We start from the raw sequence: 25110 nt of genomic DNA, 5'->3' as shown, positions 1-25110 counted from the left end.
TCCTTAGGATCACAAAAGTAAACCAAAACCTAAAGATCTATTCAGTAGTCTTCCACCTACCACACCAGGAGTCAGATATGCTTGGAATTATGTACTCTATTATGGGCAAAGAAAAACCAACAACCACCACCACCACGTGTGACACTACACAACATATTCTTCAGTGATATTATGATATGATTATAGCACCTGGGTAACCACCACTAGACTAGGTAGTGGGTGGGGAAGGACTTATTCAAGGGCAAGGGGCCATTAGGAAATCAATGGGCCTTAGGAGAAGCTTATCCCGCACTTGGTAAGCCTTCCTGAGGCAGCCTGTAAGTAATGGTTGCTATGACTCCAAAAGGATATGTGACCAGGCCACATGATTCTGGACTCCTTTGGATGTCAATATTTTTCCCACAAACTGGTCTGGGCACCAAGTTTTGAAACAGAGGGATCCGGCCATATGCTAAAGCTATATAAGGCCGGAAATGACATCATTTGTGGTTCTTCATTCCCCACACAAGAAGACTCCTGGAAACACCTGAGGAACAAAGACTGAACTGGGGGAAGTGCTGAATCCAGGCTAAAGGGATTTCTAGCCTGTGTATGAAACACCTGGGGATTCCAAGCTGCAAAGCAAGTGTAGCTTGTGCCTTAAGACTCTACAAGTCTGCCTGTACCATCAGTTATGGTGAGAATCTGCAATTCATATCCTATCTATTGAGTATATTAAGCTTAACTTGCATTTTTTGTTTATTTGCTAGGTAATCCGCTTTGATCTGTTTGTTATTACTTATAATCACTCAAAATCTATCTTCTGTAGTTAATAAACTTGTTTTTGTTTTAATCTAAACCAGCGAGCTTTGACTGGAGTGCTTGGGGAAAATCTCTGCTTCATTATCACAAATGTGCATTGTCCTCTTCACATTGACGGAGAGGCAGACCAGGTATTAAACCCATATACTGGCTGGATTTGACCAGGGCAGGATGGTACTACTAAGGGGTCCTAGGTTGGAAAGCTGGTGGTTAGAGAACCAGAATGTAACTGCAGTTGGGCATGTCCCTTCCTGTGTAAATGCTGGAGAAAGTGCAGGCTGGAGGGCTTTGCAGCTTGTCACAGCAGTACAGTGTGAAAGGGAGCACAGGCCGGTGGGTCAGAGGGCTCAGTGTTACCCCAGTGCCAGGTGGTACCCTGGGGGGACCCTGTCATAACTTGAAATTGGAAAAATTCATGAGCTGATTTTAATGAACAAGGTTTTCAAGAGTTTGTACTTTCACAAAAGAGGATCAAAGCTATTCCAGCCAGGGTACATTTTCAGGGCTCTGAAGGATAGTGCATGCAATATTGCCAAATCTTACAATTTTACAAGTTTCACAATGTTTGGTGTTTCCAAGACCCAGTTCCTAGAGTCACGTAATTCGGGAAGAATCCTAGTTTTCATAAAAAAGGAAATTTATAGCACTCATGATCATGGAGAATAACTTTTAGAGCGTGAACCTTAGGTGGTCAAAAGAATGGGAAAAAACAAAGTAAATAAAAATAATCCAAATTTATTTATTTTTTTAATTTCATGATCTTGGAGGCCTTGAATCATGATTTTTGAATGCCTGAGATAGCAATATTGTACATACCAGCAAGTGGTTAAAATGTGCACCTCTACTCATTAAATTAGTGCTTGTGGGGTTTTTTATTAATAAAAAAGGAACTTCTCTTGAAAACAAATATCCACTGCAAGTTCTAGACATTCACACACTATACATTATTTCATGGTGATGGTGTTACCATGCTTATTATTATCAAAAGCCACCAGGATGTTCCATTTATTTACCAGGTTTTCCCTCTCCCTACCTTATCAAGTAATACAAACAGATGAAGCATAAAGTTGTTACATTGGGGAATGAGTTTAATTTCACAATTTTCTATTTTTTAAACTGTTTGAAAGTACTGCTGCAGGTTAGCCTTCTCTCCCTGCTGTGCTGAATCAAAGCCACAGATCCTTTTAGAATGCAAAAGCAGCGATCATGACAAGCAGGAAGCACTACTTCCTAATATGTCAGTGCAGCAGGGGAGCACTGCAAAAGCCACAATATTGTACAATGCATATGAAACTATGCTACCCATTCCCTACTGAAAGTGTGCTTTTAACACTCATTTAACATTAGCAAGAGTGAGGCCTGGTCTACACTAGAAACTTATACTGTATAGCTATGTTTCTCAGCGGTGTGAAAAATCCACACCCCTGGGAGATGTAGTTATACCAAACTAACCTCCGGTGAAGCCATTGCTAGATCAATGGACGAATTCTTCTGTTGACCTAGCAACTGCCTCTCGAGGAGGTGGATTACCTATGCTTCGGAGAGAACCTCTTCTGTCAGTGTAGCCAGTGTCTACGCTGAGATGCTACAGCAGTGCATACAGCAGACATACCCCTAGATCAGTGGCGGAAAAACTTTTTGGCCTGAGGGCTGCATCAGGTTTCCAAAATTGTATGGAGGACCAGTTAGGGGAGGCTGTGCCTCCACAAACAGCCAGGTGTGGCCCGGACTATCCGAGCCCTCCTACTTCTCACCCCCTGACAGCCCCCCCAGGACTCCTGCCCCATCCAACCCCCCCCTCATTCATGACTGCCTCCCCAGGATCCCTGCCCCATCCAGCCAACCCTTCTCCCTGTCCCGTCCGCCCCCCAGAACCCCCGCCCTTGACTGCCCCCTGCCGCCCCATCCAATCTCCCCTCTCCTTCCTGACTGCCCCCTGGGAACCCCTGCCCCCATTCAACCCCACTGTTCCCTACCCTTTGACCGCCCCAACCCCTATCCACACCCTCGCCCCCGACCACCACCCCGAACTCCCCTGCCCTCTATCCAACACCCCCTGCTCCCTTACCACGCTGCCTGAAGCACCGGTGGCTGGTGGGGCTACAGCCACACCGCCCGGCTGGAACCAGCCATGCCACTGCACAGCTCAGAGCACTGGCTCAGGCCCCAGCTCTACAGCTGCGCTGCCAGGACCTTGCAGCCCCACTGCCCAGAGCACTGCGCCGGCAGTGGATCGAGCTGAGGCTGCGGGGGAGGGAGAACACTGGGCTAGTGGCCGGGGGGCAAGCCTCTCGGGGCAGGAGCTCAGGGGCCGGGCAGGAGGGTCCTGCGGGCCGGATGTGGCCCGCGGGCCGTAGTTTGCCCACCTCTGCCCTAGATTAGGGTTATCGTATGTCTGGATTTTCCCTGACATGTCCGGCTTTTTTAGTGCTCAAATCTCCGTCCAGGGGGAATTGCCAAAAAGCCGAACATGTCCGGGAAAAGGTTGGCATCCCTGCCCCAGTCCCCTGCTTACCTGAGCGGCTCCGGCAGGCTGCTAGCTGCCGGCAGATTCCCCGCTGCGACGGCGGCTGCTGCTGCTCCCCCCAGACACCTCAGCTCTGTGTAGCTGAAGAGCAGAGCTGCCCGAACGCTACCAGCTTCATGGTTTGCCGGGCAGCCCTTTTCGCGTGGCTGGGAGGGAGGAGGAGGGGGAATGCGGGGCGCTCAGGGGAGGGGGCGGAGCCAGGGTTGCGGAAGGGGCAGGGCCAGGGCCCCATGGAGTGTCCTCTTTTTAAAAACCTTTAATATGGTAACCCTACCCTAGATACAAGACTCAAAGAGAAAGCAGTGAAAATTTAAAAAGTAGAGGAAAAAGGGAAATGGGATAAAGAGAAAGAAAAAGCAATGGATTATTCAGGGAGACCCAAGAGTAGTTCTGTATGTTGCATTTACTTATAACACAAGAGCAAACAGAAATGTGCAGGCCAGCATGTGTTTTGCTGCTCAGGCTTCAGCTTCCCCCTCCCCTCCTTGAGGCAGTGGGGCTCAGGCTTCTCCCCTCTTCCCCCCCTCCTGCATCAGAGGGGCTCGGGTGGGCTCAGGCTATGGACCTGCCTCATAGGGTCGTGTAGTAATTTTTGATATCAGAAGAGGGTTGCAGTGCAATTAAGTTTGAGAACCACTGCTCTAATTTTATTATTTTCTTCCAAACTCAAGTTTTAAGGTTTTTTGTATGCATCCTGTGTAAAGTACTGACTAAACACCTGTTTGGTATTTACAAACTCCTTTGCTCTACACAAGCCAAAACTGAATCTACACAACTATGAACCATTCCCCTGAACGGCTTTGGTTGTTTTTAATGATTTACACGACATAAAGGTGCTGGGATAATTTCGCAAGAGACCTGGAGTAGTGTAAGCAGTATTTTTTCTGACATTAAAAAACAAGGCCCTTTCTGTTTGTGTTTCTCTGACAGGTTTCTTAACATTTGCCCTGGTATCATTTACCATTAGGGTGAGCAGATGTCCCGATTTTATAGGGACAGCCCAGATATTTGGGGCTTTTTCTTACATAGGTGCCTATTACTCCCCACCCTCTGTCCCAATTTTTCACACATGCTATATGGCCACCCTATTTACCATCAAGTATAGAAAGAGAGTGCACAACTGTGATAACTGATTAAGAATAGAAGGGGGGGGGGGAGGAGAGAAGAGAGGAGCATGGTCCAAATGCCAAAAGTACCTGCTGCTCTGTGCTCAACATCATAGTTTTAATTCCTCTAGTATTATTGCTGTATTTCTGTTAACCATGTAAGAAACTCACAGGTTAATGTAAACATTACAATTCTGTAGATTAGCTAGTGTTAAACTTGGAGAGGCAAAATTCCTAATTGCTTTTAGAACATTATAATTGCTTAAAAAAATTATGTGGCGTATTTAAACAATAGTGGAAGTCTGAAGGAAAATAAGGAAGACAACACTGACACGTGTGGTCATTTCTAGAGTTCCATTTTTCATTCAGTTAAGAAAATGCTTGTGATACAAAGTTATGCACCTGTGTTCTGAGCATAAAATAAATCACAAATAAAACACTGCAACACTGACTACAATACAAACTGGATAATTTCTCTACTTAAAACAAAGAACAGTTACTAGTATATGAATAAATGCTTATATGCAGAGAGTTTTTAAGATACAGAATCTTCTCTAACTTAATTAGAACTGAAGATAATTAATATATTTCTGAAAAACAGTTACGGCTGTGAGTAAATAAATACCAAAATGGGAAAAATAATATATATAGGTCTAGGGACTGAACTGTTCATAGGATTCAACTAAGGCCAAAACAATCAACTTGAAAACGATGCCATTTGCTATATTTAAATTGTTTGTTGTAATATTCTAAAAACTCTACAACATATACATTTTGGAATAGCATCATCTCACACACAGCTCTGCAGAGGAACTTAAGCCTTTTCAGCCACATATACCTGGATTTAGAAGCTAAACTATTCCATCCTCAAAACTGTCTATTCCATACCTTCCAAATACAGATTTGCACAGCCTGCCCTTTTATTCTGTTTTAATAGCTATCAGTATTCAATTGCATGACAGAAGTGTTTTTAACCCAAAACATAAATTTAACAGAATAAAGTAAAAATAACAAAATACACCTCTACCCCAATATAATGCGACCCGATTCAACACGAATTCGGATCTAACATAGTAAAGTAGTGCTCTGGGGGGGAGGAGGAGGCCTGGACTGCACACTCCAGCGGATCAAAGCAAGTTTGATATAACGCGGTTTCACCTATAACGCGGTAACATTTTTTTGGCTCCCGAGGACAGCGTTATATCGGGGTAGAGGTGTATATAAAATTATTCTAAAATTATGCTGCGCTATGCAGCAGCATGCAAAGTAAAGCAGTTACAATCGAGAAGCAGAAGCATACTGCAAGTTAAATGCTCAGGTGGGTAGTCAGGAATATAAGTGAAGTAACATTGATGGCCATCAAGCCACAAGTTTGAAAATGTGCCAATTTTTGTTTGTTTGACGGAAACATTTCAAAAACTTTTCAAAAAAGATGCACAAACATTTCTGACAGTACACCTATACCAAAGAGGCCATATTCACTCCAAAGTTAAGTGGGCTCTGTTTTGCCCACAAACATATACACACACACACACACACACACACACCCCTTGGCTGCTTTCTTCACTGAACTTTTATTGGCCATGGTACCTCACTGGTATTACTTACATAAAAACAAGGGCAGTTGCTCATTGGCACAGTGTGACACTATCTCGGGGGAACACCCTGCACCCCCAAGTTCATCCTTATAATATGATTGTGTAGTATCCAATGCAAAGTTTGTCATGTTGGGTGTCTTTGGAAGTCTCATGATGCACTGAGTATTGTTGTTATAGTAATAGTAATGTTATAGGTTGTAATTTCATGTATATAGTTATGAAGCTGAAAATATCTCCTCATGGCTTAAAACAAGCCCAGGCAAAACTCTCCAGGAACAGAGAGGCAGCTTACACCTCGTAAGGGACACGTAAGGGACAAACCCAGCCTAGCCCCATAGGAACAAAGGACACTGGCCTAGGCAGCAACAAAGGATCTGTTGGACTCTTGAGTGAGTCATCCCCCTTCCCTTGGCAGTTTTGGACTATGATGAGGTAATGCTCACCTGACCCTGAAGGGGGAGGCCAAAGCTAAGAGGGAAGAAAGAACATGATAAAATGGAGAGGTGTTTGCCATGCTCTCGCTCTCTCTTCCACCTACATCTACAGACGCCACCACCAAGTGACTGAAGCGCTGATCAAATGGGAGAGCCTGGCCGAAGGACAACCAGCCAGCCTGTGGTGAGAAACATCTAAGGTTGTAAGGGCACTGAAAGTGTTAAGATCAGCTTCAAATTAGTTTTGCTTATTTCATTTGACCAAATCTGACTTCTTGTGCTTTGATTTATAATCACTTAAAATCTAACTTTTGTAGTTAATAAATATGTTTGTTTATTCTACCTAAAGCAGTGAGTTTGGTTTGAAGGGTTTCACAGACTCCCCTTGGGATAACAAGCCTGGTGCATATCAATTTCTTTGTTAAATTGACAATCTCATATAAGCCTGCAGTGTGTCCAGTGGGCATAACTGGACACTGCAAGATGGAGGTTCCTAGGGTCGTGTCTGGGACCGGAGATATTGACTAATGTCATTCGGTTACACAATCCAAGCAGCTTACATGCCAGAGGCTGTGTATGAACAGCCCAGGAGTGGGGGTTCTCACAGCAGAGCAGGGGAAAGCTGGCTCCAAGAGTTAAGGATTGGAGTGACCTAGCAGATCACTGGTCCAGATAACACCAAGGGAACGTCACACACAGCTCAACTTTATTTTCAGTAGTAAGGGTTTATCAGTCATGAACGTTACATTCCCCCATTTCAACCCAAAATGTGGTTCTCATAAAAATATAAAAACACACCCAGCATCTCTTGGTTAGAGGTTTGCAACTGGATAGTTCAGTAGCCTTCCAGAATATGAGAGAGTGAGAGAAGGCTACATAGCCTAAATAAGGATAATTTTAATTCAAGATAAAAAACAGCTTTTTGGCTACTTAATCTTTTTCAGACTACATTTCCAGAAAGTAAGGCCAGCATTGTCTTACCAAAATACGAAGGGATTGTCATACAAAAGCAGACACCAAGGCTAAAAAAAGTACATAGTGCAATAGTGAAGGACCCAAAATATTCAGGTGAATAAAACTCAGCGCTCTAAATGGACTCCTTTGAAACTCCCCTTCCCTCTTTTCAAAGTGGTATCACAAAGAAGAAAAGTAGCAAATATGTGAGACTTCCTTTCTTCAATTTTAGTAAAAAAAACATTTTTAAAAAACAACAAACAGATGCTCTCTCTCTAGAAACATGAACATGGTTGAAAATGGTAACAAAGATGTTTGTTCATTCAAGATTTAAAATACTGAATAGCAGCTTGGTTACTTGAACTTTATTTAGTCTCCTGCCATGACAATGAACTTTATATACAGAAATAAGTAATAAGGGATTTCATACATTATAAATCATTCACCCATAAGCAATAGGCCACCCATAACCACTAAGTGGTCACTAACCAAAAACAATATAGAAATTTAGCCTTCAGAAGTGGACTTCTTATATTTTTGTATATATTTTAATAAAGCATTTACAGACAAATACTGTGCTCATCGTGCATTATAGCACTTAGACGCATGTTGGAATATATAGCCTTTCATAGATTGTTGTTTTGGAGCATGGCAAAACAAACTGAAAGCAAATAGAAATGGTAAATGGATTTTAGTGAGCTACTCCACTTCAGACAAGTCGATTTTTTCCAAACATGCAGTTTAATATCAGCAAATTAAAAAACAAAAACAAAAAACAGCAGCTTGTGCGTTGATATTCAAAAGCATGTAAATCACTATCAGTATGTAAATGTGCCTATGTAAATCACTATCAGTAAATTAACTACATGAATTGTTTTTTATTTTCCGGGCAATACTTCAGACAATAGCAGGTTGGCTTTCAACCTGTCATGTTTCGTGTAACCTGTTACTATACATATACAAACTATGGGCTTGACTACACTTACAGCACTGCAGTGGTGTCGCTGCAGTACTTAGTGAAGACTCTACAGTAGAAGCTCAGAGTTATGAACACAGAGGTTCGAACTGACCAGTCACCCACACACCTCATTTGGAACCAGAAGTATGCAATCAGGCAGCAACAAAGACTAGGCCAAGCCTTAATATATTTAAGTTCTGGAAGAAGAGGAGGATGAGTTGTATATGTCCCAAAGTTTGAACAGACATGTCAGTAGGCAAGCAGGAGGCATTCACACTTTTCTCAATACTGATTCTGAATTATTTACAGTACATTTTGGGCAGTACAGTTACTGCCTATAATTACTCACCCTTTTGCTTTTTTAAAACCACTATTTTAAACCAAAGCAGATACAAGTCCTTACCAATATACAGTAACTCCTCACTTAACGTCGTCCCAGTTAATGTGGTTTCATTGTTACATTGAGAATTAATGTCAGTTAGAGAACATGCTCATTTAAAGTTGCACAATGCGCCCTTATAACTTTGGTTGGCAGCCACCTGCTTTGTCCACTGCTTGCAGAAAGAACAACCCGTTGGAGCTAGCTGGAGGGGGCTTGGAACCAGGGGGAACTGGCAGCTCCCCTATCAGCTCCTCTAAGTTCTCTGTGCAGCAGCCGCCCAGCAGGCTATCAATTGCCAGGTAGTTCAGCTGTTCCTTCCCACTGCCGTATGCTGCTCCTGCCCTCTGCCTTGGAGCTGCTCCCAGGAGCCTCCTGCTTGCTGTGCAGAGGGGCAGAGGGGTGTTAGGGTTAGGGTGTACTTAGAGTGGGGTCAGTGTACTTAAAGGGGCAATGCACACTTCTTGCTCTCTCACACACACTCACACATGGTGCGTGTCTGTGTCTCTCTGCCATGCTGTGTCTCCTCCCTCCATTCCTGCTCGCTTGTAGAGTGTGAGGCTGTTAATAACAATGTGTTAACCCTTGAGGGCTCAGCCCAATGCTAGTTCACCTAGCAATAAAGATTTCCTTGGGAAATATCCCACCCTCTGACTCCACCGCCTCAGCCAAGCTTCACAATCATCATTGCTATGTACAATATTAAATTAATTGTTTAAAACTTGTGTGTGTACACACACACACACACACAAAATATAGTCTTTTGTCTGGTGAAAAAATTTCCCTGGAACCTAACCCCCAACTTCCCTGCCTCCATTTACGTTAATTCTTATGGGGAAATTGGATTTGCTTAACATAGTTTTGCTTAAAGTAGCATTTTTCAGGAACATAACTACAACGTTAAGCAAGGAGTTACTGTATATAGTACCTCAAAGAGGGTAATAGAGTTTACACAAATTGTAATTACGATTGGAAATACATAGACTGAAAAAAGATCATTCTAATTAACATGGTGGACTTTTATACATTGATATTTTGGTAAATAGCTTTTGTAAGTTATCAGAACATGCGACTGGAATAGTATACCACATTGACTGCACCTGGGGAAGCATGAATTGTTATTTAATTTCCATTACAGCAGGTACTTGCCCAGTGCACTACAGAAGTCAGAGGTAGCATATGATATGGTAGTCCAATGAAGAAATTCTCAATCTTAAGCAATGGTTAGTCTCATTAGAAGAGCTGCAGAAATGAAAAATCAGTGGACCGTTTCCAAAGGACAAGATGGATAAATACTCAAATATTCATTCTTCAGTACAATTGTGTTCCCTATAATTGGGTAAAATCTTTGGCGTTTTTGCATATGTACTGCATACATCACAGAATTTACTATGATACTATGCCATAAAAGGATCAGGTCGTTAAGTGAGGAGGGATAGCTCAGTGGTTTGAGCATTGGCCTGCTAAACCCCAGGTTGTGAGTTCAATCCTTGAAAGGGTCACTTAGGGATCTGGGGCAAAATCAGTACTTGGTCCTGCTAGTGAAGGCAGGGGGCTGGACTTCGATGACCTTTCAGGGTCCCTTCCAGTTCTATGAGATAGGTATATCTCCATGTATTAAATGAGAGAAAAGAAAATGTAATACAGGTTGTATTAAGAATATCAAGACAAATTGCATACTGTAGACATTTCAAAAAAAATAATTTATAAAAATATCAGGGTCTCTTACAGTCATTCAGTTCCCCTATTTCTGCAATGCTGAACTTTGTGACCTCTAAATGCCTTGGTGTTTGTACATTAGCTGCTGCCAGCTGCTTTGACTAAACTAAGATCATGAAGAGGAGTTTCCACATGAGCAGTCATGGGTGTAGGAAATAAAGGTGGCGTCATTCTATTTTTATTTTAATATTATAATATAGTGGGACATAGGTCCTATTTTACACAGAATAACCAGGCATGTTCACAGAGCAGTGAAGAGGTTAACCCAAGCTAACATATTTAAAAGCTTATAGCTCTTATCCTCTGCAGAAGTATATCCAGAATAAGAAAATGGAATGTCTAACGTTAAAAAACATTAGTGAATTGTAAGTTATGGCACTAAAGTTAAGGGAATACAATTTGAAAAACAAACTCAATCATTCATTTAATAATCATCCTATTTTCATATTATTCACTCATCACTACACTTGTACTGAATATGTATCATTTATCAAATAGAAGTAAAAACCTGTAAGCTTTCTGGCTGCCTTAGGATTTAGTCAAAATGAATGCAAACAATCACGTGGGAGTCAGCCAAGCAATGACGTTAAATTCTGCTCTGTCAGAAGACAGCATCTGTCAAAGCCCACATTTAAACTGCTGCCTGCCTGTGCAGCAGCTGAAGAACTATGGAGTGGATTTTATAGACCAAAACCCTTAGTTAAAATTGCTCAAAACCTTTTCAGTTACTGCCTAGCAACAAAGGAGGAAGGAAGGAAGGAAGAGATAAATCCCATTCCTGAATGCAACTGAACCACAACATTCTAGCACTTGCTGCTTAACATTATCGCTAGAAATATGGATACTGAGAAGAGAATAAAGCACTGCATTGTCCGACAAGGGAAATACCAGATGTAAAAGCTTCAATGCATCAATTGTCAGGAACAGACAACCCTCCTCGGAACACAAGCAAGAGCTACTGTTCTTTCATTTGAAAGATGAACAAAAGACCCCAAGAAATGGACACTTATAAGCAAGGAAGGTAACACAGCAACGAGCAGACAGATGGACAGATTGGATACCGTGAAAAGCAATCGCAGGAAGCAGACGTTTGGAAGATGTGCGCATGTTCGATAGCATCTTTTTTTGCTGAAGTGATGGCGTGCAAAAACTATTTTCAGTGGGCATAATCCTCTCAACGTAAATGGCCTAACCAAGGAAGGTATGTCTAAACCATGTGTGAGATATTCATTCGTCTATTACCTTTGCATCCTATAGGTATAGATCACTGCCAACCTATAGTTCCCAGAGATAACATTTCCATGAACAGTGAAAAAGAATTCCAGCAATTCCTCCCCCCCCCAGCACCCACACAACAGAGAACAAATATCACTACTGTTTTACTTCTTAGTTATTAAATACGTTTCTCACGGTCAACTGAGGGTTAAGGAAAGAGGGATTATGGGGATAATGTATCTATGTGTGGTTATTGTATTTGAGAAATTCAACTTAAAAACCTTGTTTAAAAAAAAAAAATCAGTTAACCATCCTCTCAAACTAGGTCAGATTTAATCCTTATCTGAAGTAATCTTAAAGCCCTGGTAAAATGGCTATGTGTGACACACGCTGAGTGCCCTGAACCATCAAAAGAGACCATGCAGTCAAATTACATTAGTTAAGTAGTACCTTCAATCCTTCTTGCATTTTCTATATATTGCTCTTAAACACAAGCAAAATGTCATCAGATTAAATATTATCAGCATGCCTAATTTAAGACCAAAAAAAGCAAGCAAAAGAATTGACATGATTTAATCTACCAGCAGTACAATTAGCCATCACATTTTACAAGTAGTATCAGGCTCCACTGAGATCCCCAAAGGAAACCTTAATACAATGGTATCACTCAAGATGGTGAGCATGTAATTTACATCATGCCATCATTATAAGTTCTGCTTAATATATAACACATTGATTGTTTAACTCGAACTATAAAAAAAGACACCATGATAAATTGATTGAAAATCATTTCTATTGTTTAAGCTCGGTAATCTTAAAATACTGTACTGATAAAAAATAGACCAGAATCTCATGTTACTATCACAATAAAAATAAAAGACCTGAATCTATAACAATCTTATACAGCTACAGAGTGAATATCCTTATCTGCAAAATCTATCAATAAAACATAATAAATGATTAAAGAGTATTATATAAAGTGCCTGCTTTGTCCCAGGCAATTCTAACATATAATAAAACTAATGCCACTGTGGACAAAGTCTGCATGTCTAATTTAACAAAAGATGCAGCAAGATGATGTAACTTGAACACTGAGTGGCACCTTAACAAAACATAACATGTGTTAAATTTGTCCGAAACTTTAATTTTGTAAAAAATTCACTTGGGGAGAGGGGGGGGGGGGAACGACTAACCTCAGCAGATGTTCCAATGAATAATAGTTAATTTTGTGAATTTCATGCTTTAAAGTTATTAGATTTTAACAAGCAGAAAAGAAAACATCAGTTTGAGCATAGTCCATTTTGTGCAATGGATTAATGTAGTTAATATGTCAACATAGATATTAGGCCCTGCATAATGTGCTTAAACCCTGCTGCTATTTACCACCAGTACACCAATTCTCAGGCTGCCTTCTCAACTTTTCCCTCTAATTAAGGGTTTGCCCACAGAGCTAATCAAAATATGAAATTCCAGGATGTATAAATGCAGAGCTGAAACTAATGCTTCAATCTGCAGAGCCATAATTATTGAGCACTACTGGAAATAGAAGGAGCTGAAACACAAGCGGAGCAAAGACCAAAAATAAAACATTCAAGAGGCATTCTACAGTCTAACTTTGTCTATTCACAATACATCAATCACTGCACATTCAAGTGTTGAGAAACAAATAGAGCTTTTATAAATAATATACTTAAAATGCACAGCTGCATACTATAGCACTCAAAGGACAAGGTGACTATTCGACTCTCTGGGTAGGTTTAGTCCCACTTACCAGTAACACAGGATGTGTTAATTCTAAGCTTTTTAAAAAAAAAATACAGCTTAATATTACTGACTGAACAAATGTTTGAGAATACTCTACCTAATAAAACAGTCAAGTGGCAGGAAACAAAACCATTAATGCTTTTCATAATGTATACTGCCAACTTCTCACAGTTTGTTAAACATTAAGCAAATTTTATTAGGTAATATAATCTGTCATACTCCCCCCCCCCCCAAAAAAGGACAATTATTCTTATACTTAGAGATACAATTCTTAATTTCCTTCATGCATTTTAAAATTTTTTGAACCACAATTACAAATGACATAATGAAGACATCAAGTTTTAATTTAGCCTTCCAGTAAATATTTCCACAAGCCTAGTGAACAGACATTTTTAAACACAAGAAATATTATACAATTTTTGAATATACGGTTTTATTAAAATGCATGAAAATTCAAGAAATATTTGAAGAAATCACCTCATTTTTATGAAGTTTTGAGCTGAGGATAGGCTTAACATATTAAAAAATTTAAACAGACCACATAAGCATGCAGATTCTAAATAAGCTTCAGCTTTTAAAATCCTCTATTCCTATAATATTTCCTTATGAAAATTAATTGAAAACAAGTTTTCAGAAGCTCGTTCTACACATTTGCACATGAAATATTCTCAAATACTTTCAAGTGCCTCTAACTAAAAATGGGTGCACAGCAAAAAGTTACAACATTAAAATATTACTTAATAGTTACAGTTACCAAGATAAAATTCACTGAAATATTTTGCATTTAATAAGAGAAAGTTGTGGTAGTGGAATAATTCAGTGTGGCTACAAAGTTAAACTGAACTGCAGTTGCTATCCTTTATTCAGCTTTCAAGAAATCTTGTATTTTCAGTTTCTGAAATCTACAAGAGCCTACATACATAAGTAATGGAATAACAATTTTTTACCAAATATATCCCCACCATCAGAAGCTGGCATTAAATATTCATTGTACTGAGAGATGTTGGCTGAACAGACTCATTTGAAGTAAGACTGTTATATTTGCTTTTATTGTAAATTTAAAACTCAAACCACTGATTTTTCACATAAAACGCATTGTCTGTGTTATATATTTCTCTCTCTCTCGCGCGCGCACACACACACACACAAGTTCATGAATAGGCAGATCAGCTCAAAATTAAAACCTTAGGGATTTATTTCCTCCCACACAGACAATTTCAGGTTAGTTCTCAAATTAAATAATTTTATCACTTACAAGTTTAACCCCCATGTTACAGGTATGCGTTGTGCACATTCTAAAATAGTTTTAGAGGCAGCTCAGAATCAAATAAACGACATGAGCCATTATACAATTTCAACTTCAGAGAAAACTACTTCAACTCAGTGGGTTTAGGCACTGCATACAATAATAGAAAATCTTCATATAGAAGAGTTTAATCTATCACTGAGCAAATATTTTACTGTTTCAGAAGCAGAATTTTGGAACTATATGGCCTTTTCAGATACATTTACATTGTTGCAAATCATGGTTAAAATCCCCACTTACTTGCTCCTCCTAGTGGAGGTTAGTAAGATAGACAAACTATAGCTTTCATTCAGTAAGATAATACTTTCAGCACTGTAATCAAATATTTTGAATGAGCTTTCCTCTGCAGAAAGATCTATTCATTTTTTCACTTTAAAAATAGTCTGACATATGGCCACTTTAAAAGCTTTATGTAGAATTTTTTTTAGAATCATTTTTATTTTTCTACATGTTTTGGGCACAGACTTGTAGACTATATATACATACAAACATAAGTGTGTGTGGGGGGGAGTAAGTAAAGATTTTTAATCTCTAACTATAGTATGATTTAATAAATTATCTCTGTGCCAACCTTTCAAATTACATCTTTACAGTTTAAATCTTGTAATTATCCATGTAACATGTCACTACCTTCTTTTAAATGAAGAATTAATCCAAATATTGGCTTTGGAAGATAGCGAAGTAATTAAATAAATTACACATTTACATAAAAGAAGTGTTTTCCATGGGACTCCTACAAGATAGGCTTTTTTTTTTTCCAACTCAAAACCCTAGAGTCTAGAAATAAATTAGAGCAAATTGAAAATCATGAACAAATTTGTACTGTGCAATGAAAGGCTCATTTATGAGATGATGTGATCAGCTTTTAATATGCAGCATCATGAAGCTGCCATATTGACTCTGCTCTTGAATCTCAAAATAAATTTATGAGGAGATGGGAAGTCATGCTGTAAAGCTACGTTAGCAAATTTTCTATAGTTGCAGCTGCTAGTATAATTTTGTCTTCACTGTAACATTTTAACAGAAGCTTACAAGTTAGTTACTTTAAAAACAAGGAAAACATTAATAGTCCGTGGTTTACTATAAAAATTGTGAAATTACTCTGTAATTTTACTTCCTATTTTATACACACAACTGAACTCTCCGTCCCTATAGTAAATTAAATATTTCATTTTAAAATTAACCATAGAAGATTCAGGTACAGGAAATGTTCTCTTCAACCCCTCATTGTGGAACTACAGGTTAAAGGTGAGTCAAAGATGAACGAATGCATTTATGATTTGTTACTGTGACAACTGTAGTGAGGTTACTGGACCCCAAAAATTAATGTTGACAGGTGCAACTTCTCACTGAGTTTCTGAACACAGTAGGGGCCAATGAAAACATGCCAAGCAGTGTACTGTGACTAACAGAACTCTGCTATAATCAACTTTGCACCGTCTGTCCCACTACCCAAACATGACCATTTTACAGAAAGGGCCTCTGACTGTGAGAGCCATACTACCCACTGCATGTCAAATCAATTTTAATTAATGCCAATAAATCTTCCCATCTGTTATCATGGCCTTTTCACTTGGCCTTTCTCAAGAATTGTAGAACAGTTTTACATTCACTATACATAGAGCTGATTTAAGTCAGCCTCAGACTTTCTTGTCCAGAGTTGAACAAACTACCTTTTATTGCACAGTGGGAAGGAGAAGACAAATAATTAATATCTAGAATACACTATCCATATAAAGCAAAAACTTTTTTTGTAATTTGTAAAGTGCTATACGTTTCCCAAATGCTAAAGTGTCAAGTACATTTTAACCTAAACAGATTAAGTTTGCCTTTTAGTGTGGAATTCAACTTTGTTTAGATAATTACACTGAGACTAATATTTTATCATAAAATTGAAATTTTATTTGCTACTTATTTTTCATTGTAACTTTTTATTATAAAAACCTGATCTTAAGGTGAATTGTAAAAGGTTGTTATTTTTTCACCTATGCAGCTGGGTGACCCTTCTGCTGAGAATTACTCAATGTGAATATAACAGAAGATGAATACCAAAGAATAGCAGTGGATTCAAAAGGAAAGGAAAAAGCATTTTGTTCAACCATTATCTCACATCCCATTGTTGGATATGTACAACATGCTTCAGTGGAGAAGACGACACTGCTGTTTTGCAAAAATGACGTGGAATGCCAAAAGGTCTCTGTTTCGCACCCATCTTATTGGTCTGCTTTCTCTCGTGTTTCTTTTTGCTATGTTTCTGTTCTTTAATCATCATGACTGGCTGCCAGGCAGGGCTGGATTCAAAGAAAATCCTGTGGCTTACACTATTCGAGGATTTAGGTCTACAAAAAGCGAGACAAACCACAGCTCTCTGAGGAATATTTGGAAGGACACAGTCCCTCAGACTCTTAGGCCTCAGACAGTCACTAATTCCAACAACACTGACCTGTCACCACAAGGAGTAACTGGTTTAGAGAATACACTCAGTGCCAATGGAAGTATTTATAATGAGAAAGGTACTGGACATCCAACTTCATATCATTTTAAATATATAATAAATGAGCCCGAAAAATGCCAGGAGAAGAGTCCTTTTCTAATACTACTCATAGCTGCAGAACCAGGCCAAGTGGAAGCTAGACAAGCTATTCGGCAAACGTGGGGTAATGAAAGCCTGGCACCGGGTATCCAAATTATTCGCATTTTTTTGCTGGGCTTAAGCATTAAACTAAATGGATACCTTCAACGTGCCATACTGGAGGAAAGCAGACAATACCATGACGTTATTCAACAAGAATATTTAGACACTTATTATAACCTAACTATTAAAACTCTTATGGGGATGAACTGGGTTGCCACCTACTGTCCAAATGTTCCCTATGTTATGAAAACTGACAGTGATATGTTTGTCAATACTGAGTATTTAATACATAAGCTTCTGAAGCCAGAACTGCCTCCAAGGCACAAATATTTTACAGGTTACCTAATGAGAGGGTATGCACCTAATAGGAACAAGGATAGCAAGTGGTATATGCCACCTGATCTGTATCCAAGTGAGCGTTACCCTGTATTCTGCTCAGGAACTGGTTATGTCTTTTCTGGAGATTTGGCAGAAAAGATATTTAAAGTCTCTTTAAGCATCAAACGCTTGCACTTAGAGGATGTATATGTGGGGATCTGTCTTGCCAAGTTGCGAATTGACCCTATGCCCCCACCCAATGAGTTTGTCTTCAATCACTGGCGAGTTTCTTATTCCAGCTGTAAATATAGCCACCTAATTACCTCCCATCAGTTCCAGCCTAGTGAACTGATCAAATACTGGAACCACTTACAACAAAATAAGCACAATGCTTGTGCCAATGCAGCAAAAGAAAAAGCTGGCAGGTACCGCCATCGTAAACTGCATTAAAAAGGACAATACTCCCTCTATAAAAGTATCCCATGTGCAATTTGTAAATATTGCTGAAAGCATGTACAGTGAAAACGGATGAGCTTAATGGGAAAGTCTTTAGTTAAGCCCTCATCACATAATGGAGTTTGAAAATTATTTTTTTAATTTTAGAAGAGTATAATTCTTGAAGATAGTAATATTATGAAACTATAACCAAAAGGTTTTCCAAACAAATTCGAGGAAAAAGAGATGGTATACAAGGATTTTTCTGTGTTAATGTGCAATAATAAGCATGCACACTTTGGTGGTACACTTGCTATTTTATGTGCCAATAAAATATAATTGAGCATATTTTCCACACTAAATTATTAATTTTTTTAAAAATGCACACACTGCTCTAATTCAAAAAATTCTTTCCTCTTCAACCATTAATGATTTCATTCTGTTGTCTAGACCTGTTGTAAATAAAACTATCCATGACAAGTTAAGGACATTTTGTAAGTTTACAAAGAAGTTTTCTTCCCTAACTTCAGAACCACGTTAAATAGTGATTACATAGCTATTTCACAGGCAATAGGAGTTTAGTAATGTGACATTTACAATTTGAGATTGAAACTATCAATGCATTTTAAAGCACTGAGCACATACTTTACTACAGTAAGACAAACAAAACCCACAGTTTAGAAGGCTGCTATTTGTGGTGTGACAGCTTGTAACGTGAATTGAGGTTTAGATTAAAGTTTAAATTGAGAAGTCATTGAAGGTTACTTCAAACTGAATTATATTCGAAGGATGACACCATAATCTCAGTGACAAAGAGCATCCTAGTCCTAATATACTACTCACCATGCAAGTCCATTATATCTGCTATTGCATTCACTTTCTTTGAGGTAGTTAAAGGTGCATGAAAATGCAAAACTCAGTACCTTTGATCTGGTCTCAAAAATGCTCCAATTTGTGGGGGGAAAGACTGCAGTTCCTTTCCCCTCTCAAAAATACTATTAACTAAGTGAAAATTGTCATTTGAGCAAAGTAAGCCAAAAATCTTCTTTTCCACAAAGGTAGTATGAAAGTGATAATTTAGCAAAACTGACATATCTGGATAGTAAAATGGTCTAAAAAAATAAAAACAACACGAGTGAGATGAAATTCACTCCTGTGTCCCACTGAAAGTGACAGGTAAAAATACAGATTTATTATATCTATAGATTTCCACTCTACCAATGCACCTATTTAGAAAGCTCATTTCCCAATAGGTTGCTGCCTACTAATTCTAGATATTCTAAGGGTACATCTACACTACAGCGGGGAGTCGATTTAAGATACGCAAATTCAGCTACGTGAATAGCGTAGCTGAATTCGACGTATTGCAGCCGACTTACCCCGTTGTGAGGACGGCGGCAAAATCGACGTCTGCGGCTTTTTGTTGGCGGCGCTTACTACCACCTCCGCTGGTGGAGTTAGAACGCCGATTCGGGGATCGATTGTCGCGTCCCAATGGGACGCGATAAATCGATCCCCGAGAGGTCGATTTCTACCCGCCGATTCAGGCGGGTAGTATAGACCAGACCTAAGTTACTATTTGTGGTCACAGTGCCAGGTTTACAGCCATATACCTTTGATTTAGTAGAAAACCATCCTGCAACCTCAATAGTACCTTTATGGGGGGGGGGGGGAAGAGATGCTTGATACATTTGGGTACTAGTTATATTATTTGATTCACTTTTATTATTTATTTTACTAAAAACAGACTATATCTATGATCACTCAAACCTTCCTTTACAAGAAGGTTACTCAGAAGGTAGTGGTTAGTCAGCTTATGCATTATTTAAGACTTCTCTGGTTTCCCCTAATCTTTATTACACTGGGTTTTCAAATTACGTAAGGCACAGACACTGCACTGATTTTTTGGTTGATCTTCGGGTAATAACGGAAAGAGCATGAGTCCATACAGATACTGTTTACTCTTAGCAACCTTTAATATGACTGACCACAAGGCAAGTACTAGTAGGTATGAACAAGCTGGATTACAGAGGCTGTGTTTGTTCCTCCCAGGGAACACTGAGCAATTTGATTTTTGAGGTCCAGCTGTATTCTATCTCGCCATCTTTTGTATTTAATTTAACTACTCAGATGGTACCACAACCACAGTGTATGAGCATTTTCAAAGTATTAAACAGAACAATCTCTCTTCTTTCCAAGCCTATAGGAAAAATTGCTAGACTAGTTTATGATATTTGCATGGGAGAGTAGGTATGCTGCTTGGATTAAGTGAAAGTTGCACTGAAAAAATAAATCTCATTTAGTTCTGAAAATGATGACGTTCATAGCCATTCCCTCTATATGTACATGAAGGTGACTTGAGGGAAACAGACTTTGGGGCTGCTGCTTTACCACTGTGCTGATACCCATTTTTTGTTTTCCTTCAACTACTGTTTGCTTTCCAGTTGACACTTGTCAGAGATAGCATTCTGGATGAAATGCTAGACAAGATGGAAATAATGCTGCTGGTTATTGGGAAGACATCTGGAGAGATGGTTGGGGGCAGACTGTTCCCTCCATTAAGGATGTATGCTGTTGCTTAATTATGTGATATGCTATCATGGGTTCATAATGCATCCAGCACTGGGCCCTGATGTTCCGTTAAGAGCAATGGCTCAAGAGACCTTCCCCAATCAACAGCTGACCCAAAGAATACAGCCCTTCCTGAGTAGGACCTCAGTGCTTAGCCATACCTTTGGCACTTCCAGGCTGGACCACTGTAATGTACTTTTTATTTGAGTTATTCAGAAGTTTCAACTAGTCCAGAATATTGTTTAACAAGTGTGAACACGACATACACAGCACATAACACTTCTCTGTATTGGAATTCTGTTTGCTGAAGGGTTAATCGAAGGGGTTAATAGCTAAACCTTATGTGGCTTGGCACTTGAACTCTAGGGTTGGCAGCAAGATATCCTCTAACAGACTCATCTTTGGAATTTATTCCTCTTTAAAGTCTGCCAGAGTTTGGCAGCATTTTAGGACAGGTTGCAACATCCATCAGTTTAGTCTGGCACTGTGACTGGCAGAGGATTTGTTAGCAATCAGGTGCTGTGTGTGAGTGTGTGAGAGAGAGAAAAGCTGCTTAGTTTTATAAGCCATATTGAGAGTCCATCATAGTTTGTAAAAATTTGTATTAGTGCCTACGTGTAACTTGAAGGCACTTTATAAATACAAAAATAAATATTTGGACTATAAACAAGGTAGCCAGTCTACTGAAGTTTTTTTTGCCCCTGAACACTGTTCTCTTTCCCCTTGTTCAGAACCAACTTTAAGAAGTGAAGGGGGCCGGAAAGACTAATTACACTGAAAGACTATTACAGGATGAAATAGTAAAATATTTTCCCATTTAAAAAAATAAAAATTGGTTTCCATTTGTCTATGTTGTGTTTAGACACCACTTAGCTTCTGCTCACCCTAGTACAAAATAAGAAAGCATTAGTTCATGTTTAAAATAATACAATAGCAATTTATGGTACAAATTCTTTACTCTTTTTTATTATTTTGTTTGTAATTTTTCACTTACAATATTCTCTTCACTAGAAGAAAACTATGTTTTGAGTTTTACATTGAGTTCTGTCCAAACTAAGATGGACAGAAACTATATTTTTCATAAAAGTAATTTGAGCATTTGTGGCTAAAGATAAAGAATTTGTTCTATAGTGTGTTCCTACAATACACATGTACCTACAGCTCAATATATACCTCAATTGCCAAAGTTAAATGTAATATTTTCATTTATTTTTTTTTGGTTGTAAGATGAGAAAAAGAACAAATGGAATCAAACTATAAGATGACAGTAATATTATCAGGTAGATATAAGGGAAGGGAATACAGTTAAGAGCAGTCTTAAATGACGAGAACAATGGTCAGTGGACTATCAGCAGGGAAATTTCATGATTTTTGGTTAACAGTTGATACTTCCTCAGCTAAAAAAAAAGATGTATATAAAATAACTGTGTAATCCAGAAAGTAACTATTGAAAACAGGCATCATCTGACAATATATCTGTTCCCTGTGCATCTTCAGCTAAGCAAGCGAGATAGGTTGTTTTCCAGCTCAAACATCAATACCCTTCTCTGTGGAAAAATGAGGTCTTATGGCTAACAGCATGGGGTTGGGAGACAGGACCAATTCTGATAGATTTCCTGTGTGATCTTGGGCAAGTCTCATGACCTCTATCTCAGTTTCCACATGCAAAATAAGAATAAAAATACTTCCAAGCCTCAAGTGGTGCTGTGGGGAGAAATTCAAAATCTGTAAGATGCTTTTGAGACTTAAATGGAAAATACTACAGAAGAGCAAAATGTTCTTAACTAAGTTCAAAGTTATTAACTCAATTTTTCATGGCAGTTATGTATAGCACAACAAACATCCAACTTTCAGATCCTAGGTTGAAGGTGAATAGTTCAGCATCCTACCTCAAGCACTGATCATATTTTCTCAGTGCACGTCTACACTACAGACTTAAGTTAACCTATGTTAGGTCCACTTACAGCCAGTCAGTGGCTGATGTTTACGCTACCTTCCTTCTGGTGAGGATGCACACCACTGGCAGGAGTGCTTCCACTGACTGAAGAGGGGCAGTGTGGGGGGCTGAAAGCCTGTGCAGTTTCCACTCAGTTCCCTGCTGGGAGTGGGGGATGCAGCCGCTCGGGCGTCTCGCTTCCCTGATCGGGGAGACAGGAGCAGCAGGAGTCCAGCTTCCTGGCTTTCTTGTCAATTTCACAGCTCCAACATGGAGCCCTGAAATTAACAAGACAGCCAACTGCCTGTGTAAGTAACAGTGTCTACACAGACACAGTGTTGCCCTAACTACACTGAAATAAGCCCTATGCCTCTCATGGAGGTGGATTTATTATGTTGACATAGTAGGGCACTTACATCATAATTAGATTGACATAAGCTGCCTTACATCAACCTACGTAGTGGAGACCAGGCCTTAGTAAACTTTAAACGTTCATCTGATATTGTGAGGAGGTAAATATGGAATCTCACATATTTTACAAGTTATATTTCAGAGTATATCATATATCCATACTAAACCAAGCATTATATTCCGGTATCCTTACTATTCTAAGCATTTTTATCCAAAAAAGTATAAAAGCACAGCTAAAAAAATCCCTACTCTGAAGAGTCTCTCTTTCCCCCCACCTATTTTCCTGATGTGTCCTAACCCAGCACAAGCTTCAGACATACGCCAGTATGAAATAGTTGGAGAAACTAGCAACGAAATAAAAAAATTTGAGCCATAAGTAATCAAAAGTATGTGAAAACTTGAGAGTGAAAGGAGAAGGTAATATAAAAACACCAATTCCCTTCAGATTTCTTGTTAATGGTAAATACTAATGCATAGTTGAATCTATAACTCTCAATTAGGTGTTTTTTTTTTAAAATGACTACAGTACAGTAGTACATTTGCCAAGCTCAGAAAACACTGCTTTTCTTAATTCTCCATTTTGATGCATGTCATGTACAAATATTTTACGCCTTTAAAAGAACAGCATATTTAGCCACAGGCTGAGTGAATGCAGGACAATTACAGTAACTCAAATTATGGGTTCTTCCCTTAAATTTCACTGGATGTAGATAGCCCAAAGTGGATTTTACATGGATAGCGACTCAGAGACAACATCTTCAGTCTATGTTATATCTGGTATGTGCTAATGCCTTGGAAGACTGAAGTGACTCAAGTCTGTAAGCCATAGTTTAAGAATGTAGTATTTACTGTACTATTGTAGGAGAGATCTTTGGTATTTCAGCTTCCTACCTCAACACTGATCATCTATTTTTGACCACTATTAACATATGCATCTAGCCAGCTGTACAATGATGTACAAAGGAGGCAAAGAGAAGGCAAGAATGCCACCTTTACTCTGTATCCAAGGTAAAAATCAAGTCACAGGTGTAAGGAATAAAGATAGGTACTTTGGTCACCTCAGTTAAAAGAATATCTAGTTGTCAAGATACAAAGATGAAATTGTCAGGCAATACAAATGAGGCAGCTAACCAAACACTATATTCAGGTTAAAAAAACAGGACACATCTAATGTTAAGAATTTTTTTAAAAGGAGGACAAACTAGAAAACAATGTTTGAATCTATAGTTAGAAAGAACTACATAGCTATTGATTCTGAAAGAAATAAAGAACAAAGTAGGGGACAGATCCATTTCTATGTCAAAATTTCAAGTCATTTTGCAATTACAAAGGCATGCTTTTAAAGAGGGAATACTAGAGAAAGTGACATGAAAGCATATTAGGAGGTCACTAACTCCAGAGGTAATCTTTTCCATAGATGGCTGTCAGTAAATATTCAAAACAAAGGGAATGAAAAATAGATCTGATGATCTAAAATTTAAAGTTTATTTACCATGAAATTATTAATTACTGTTCTTTTTTGATTAGTGCAGTAATAAATGAGAACTACCCTGGCTACAGAATGGCACTTTCCTTTCACAGTTAAATGATTACAAAAGGGTTCAGCTGAACATGGATACAGATGAAAACTACCATGTTGCCTTCCTGGTATTACCATGGCAACAGTTACAAGAGCTCTCTCCTAAGTATTTAAATCTGACAGTTTCACAGTAACACTAACACTAACTGAATGATGGTGATGCTGTATTTTGCTTTATTAGCTAACTGCTCAAATCACAGAATATTAACTATTTTCTTCATACTTTTCAAAAACTAACTCTTGGTCAGAGTACTCTGAATGAGACTAATCTTGAATGACTTACTGTATATACTCGTTCATTAGCCCGTTTGTTTATAAGCTGACCCCCCAAGATGGATAGGTAAAAACAGCAAAAACTGTATGACTCTTTCATAAGTCAACCCTGTATTTCAGGGGTTGGCAAACTTTGGCTCCTGGCCTGTTAGGGTAAGCCGCTAGCAGGCCTGGACGTTTCGCTTACCTGG

General features: G+C 38.9%; 2 protein-coding genes across 2 annotated transcripts in view; one reads left to right on the top strand and one right to left on the bottom strand.

Moving 5' to 3' along the window:
- Positions 1-25110, bottom strand: part of CDC73 (cell division cycle 73) — a 176010-nt gene that overhangs the window by 71265 nt on the left and 79635 nt on the right. The gene's annotated exons all lie outside the window — the stretch shown is intronic.
- Positions 11096-18639, top strand: B3GALT2 (beta-1,3-galactosyltransferase 2). The gene is made up of 2 exons (XM_034779403.1): positions 11096-11677; positions 16755-18639. The coding sequence occupies exon 2, from the start codon at positions 16887-16889 to the stop codon at positions 18162-18164; it is 1278 nt and encodes a 425-aa protein (XP_034635294.1). The 5' UTR covers positions 11096-11677; positions 16755-16886; the 3' UTR covers positions 18165-18639.

Source organism: Trachemys scripta, chromosome 8, assembly GCF_013100865.1.
Source record: "Trachemys scripta elegans isolate TJP31775 chromosome 8, CAS_Tse_1.0, whole genome shotgun sequence".
Lineage (NCBI taxonomy): Eukaryota > Metazoa > Chordata > Testudines > Emydidae > Trachemys > Trachemys scripta.
The sequence above is the reverse complement of the archived record's forward strand: the minus strand, read 5'-3'. Positions and strand labels throughout refer to the sequence as shown.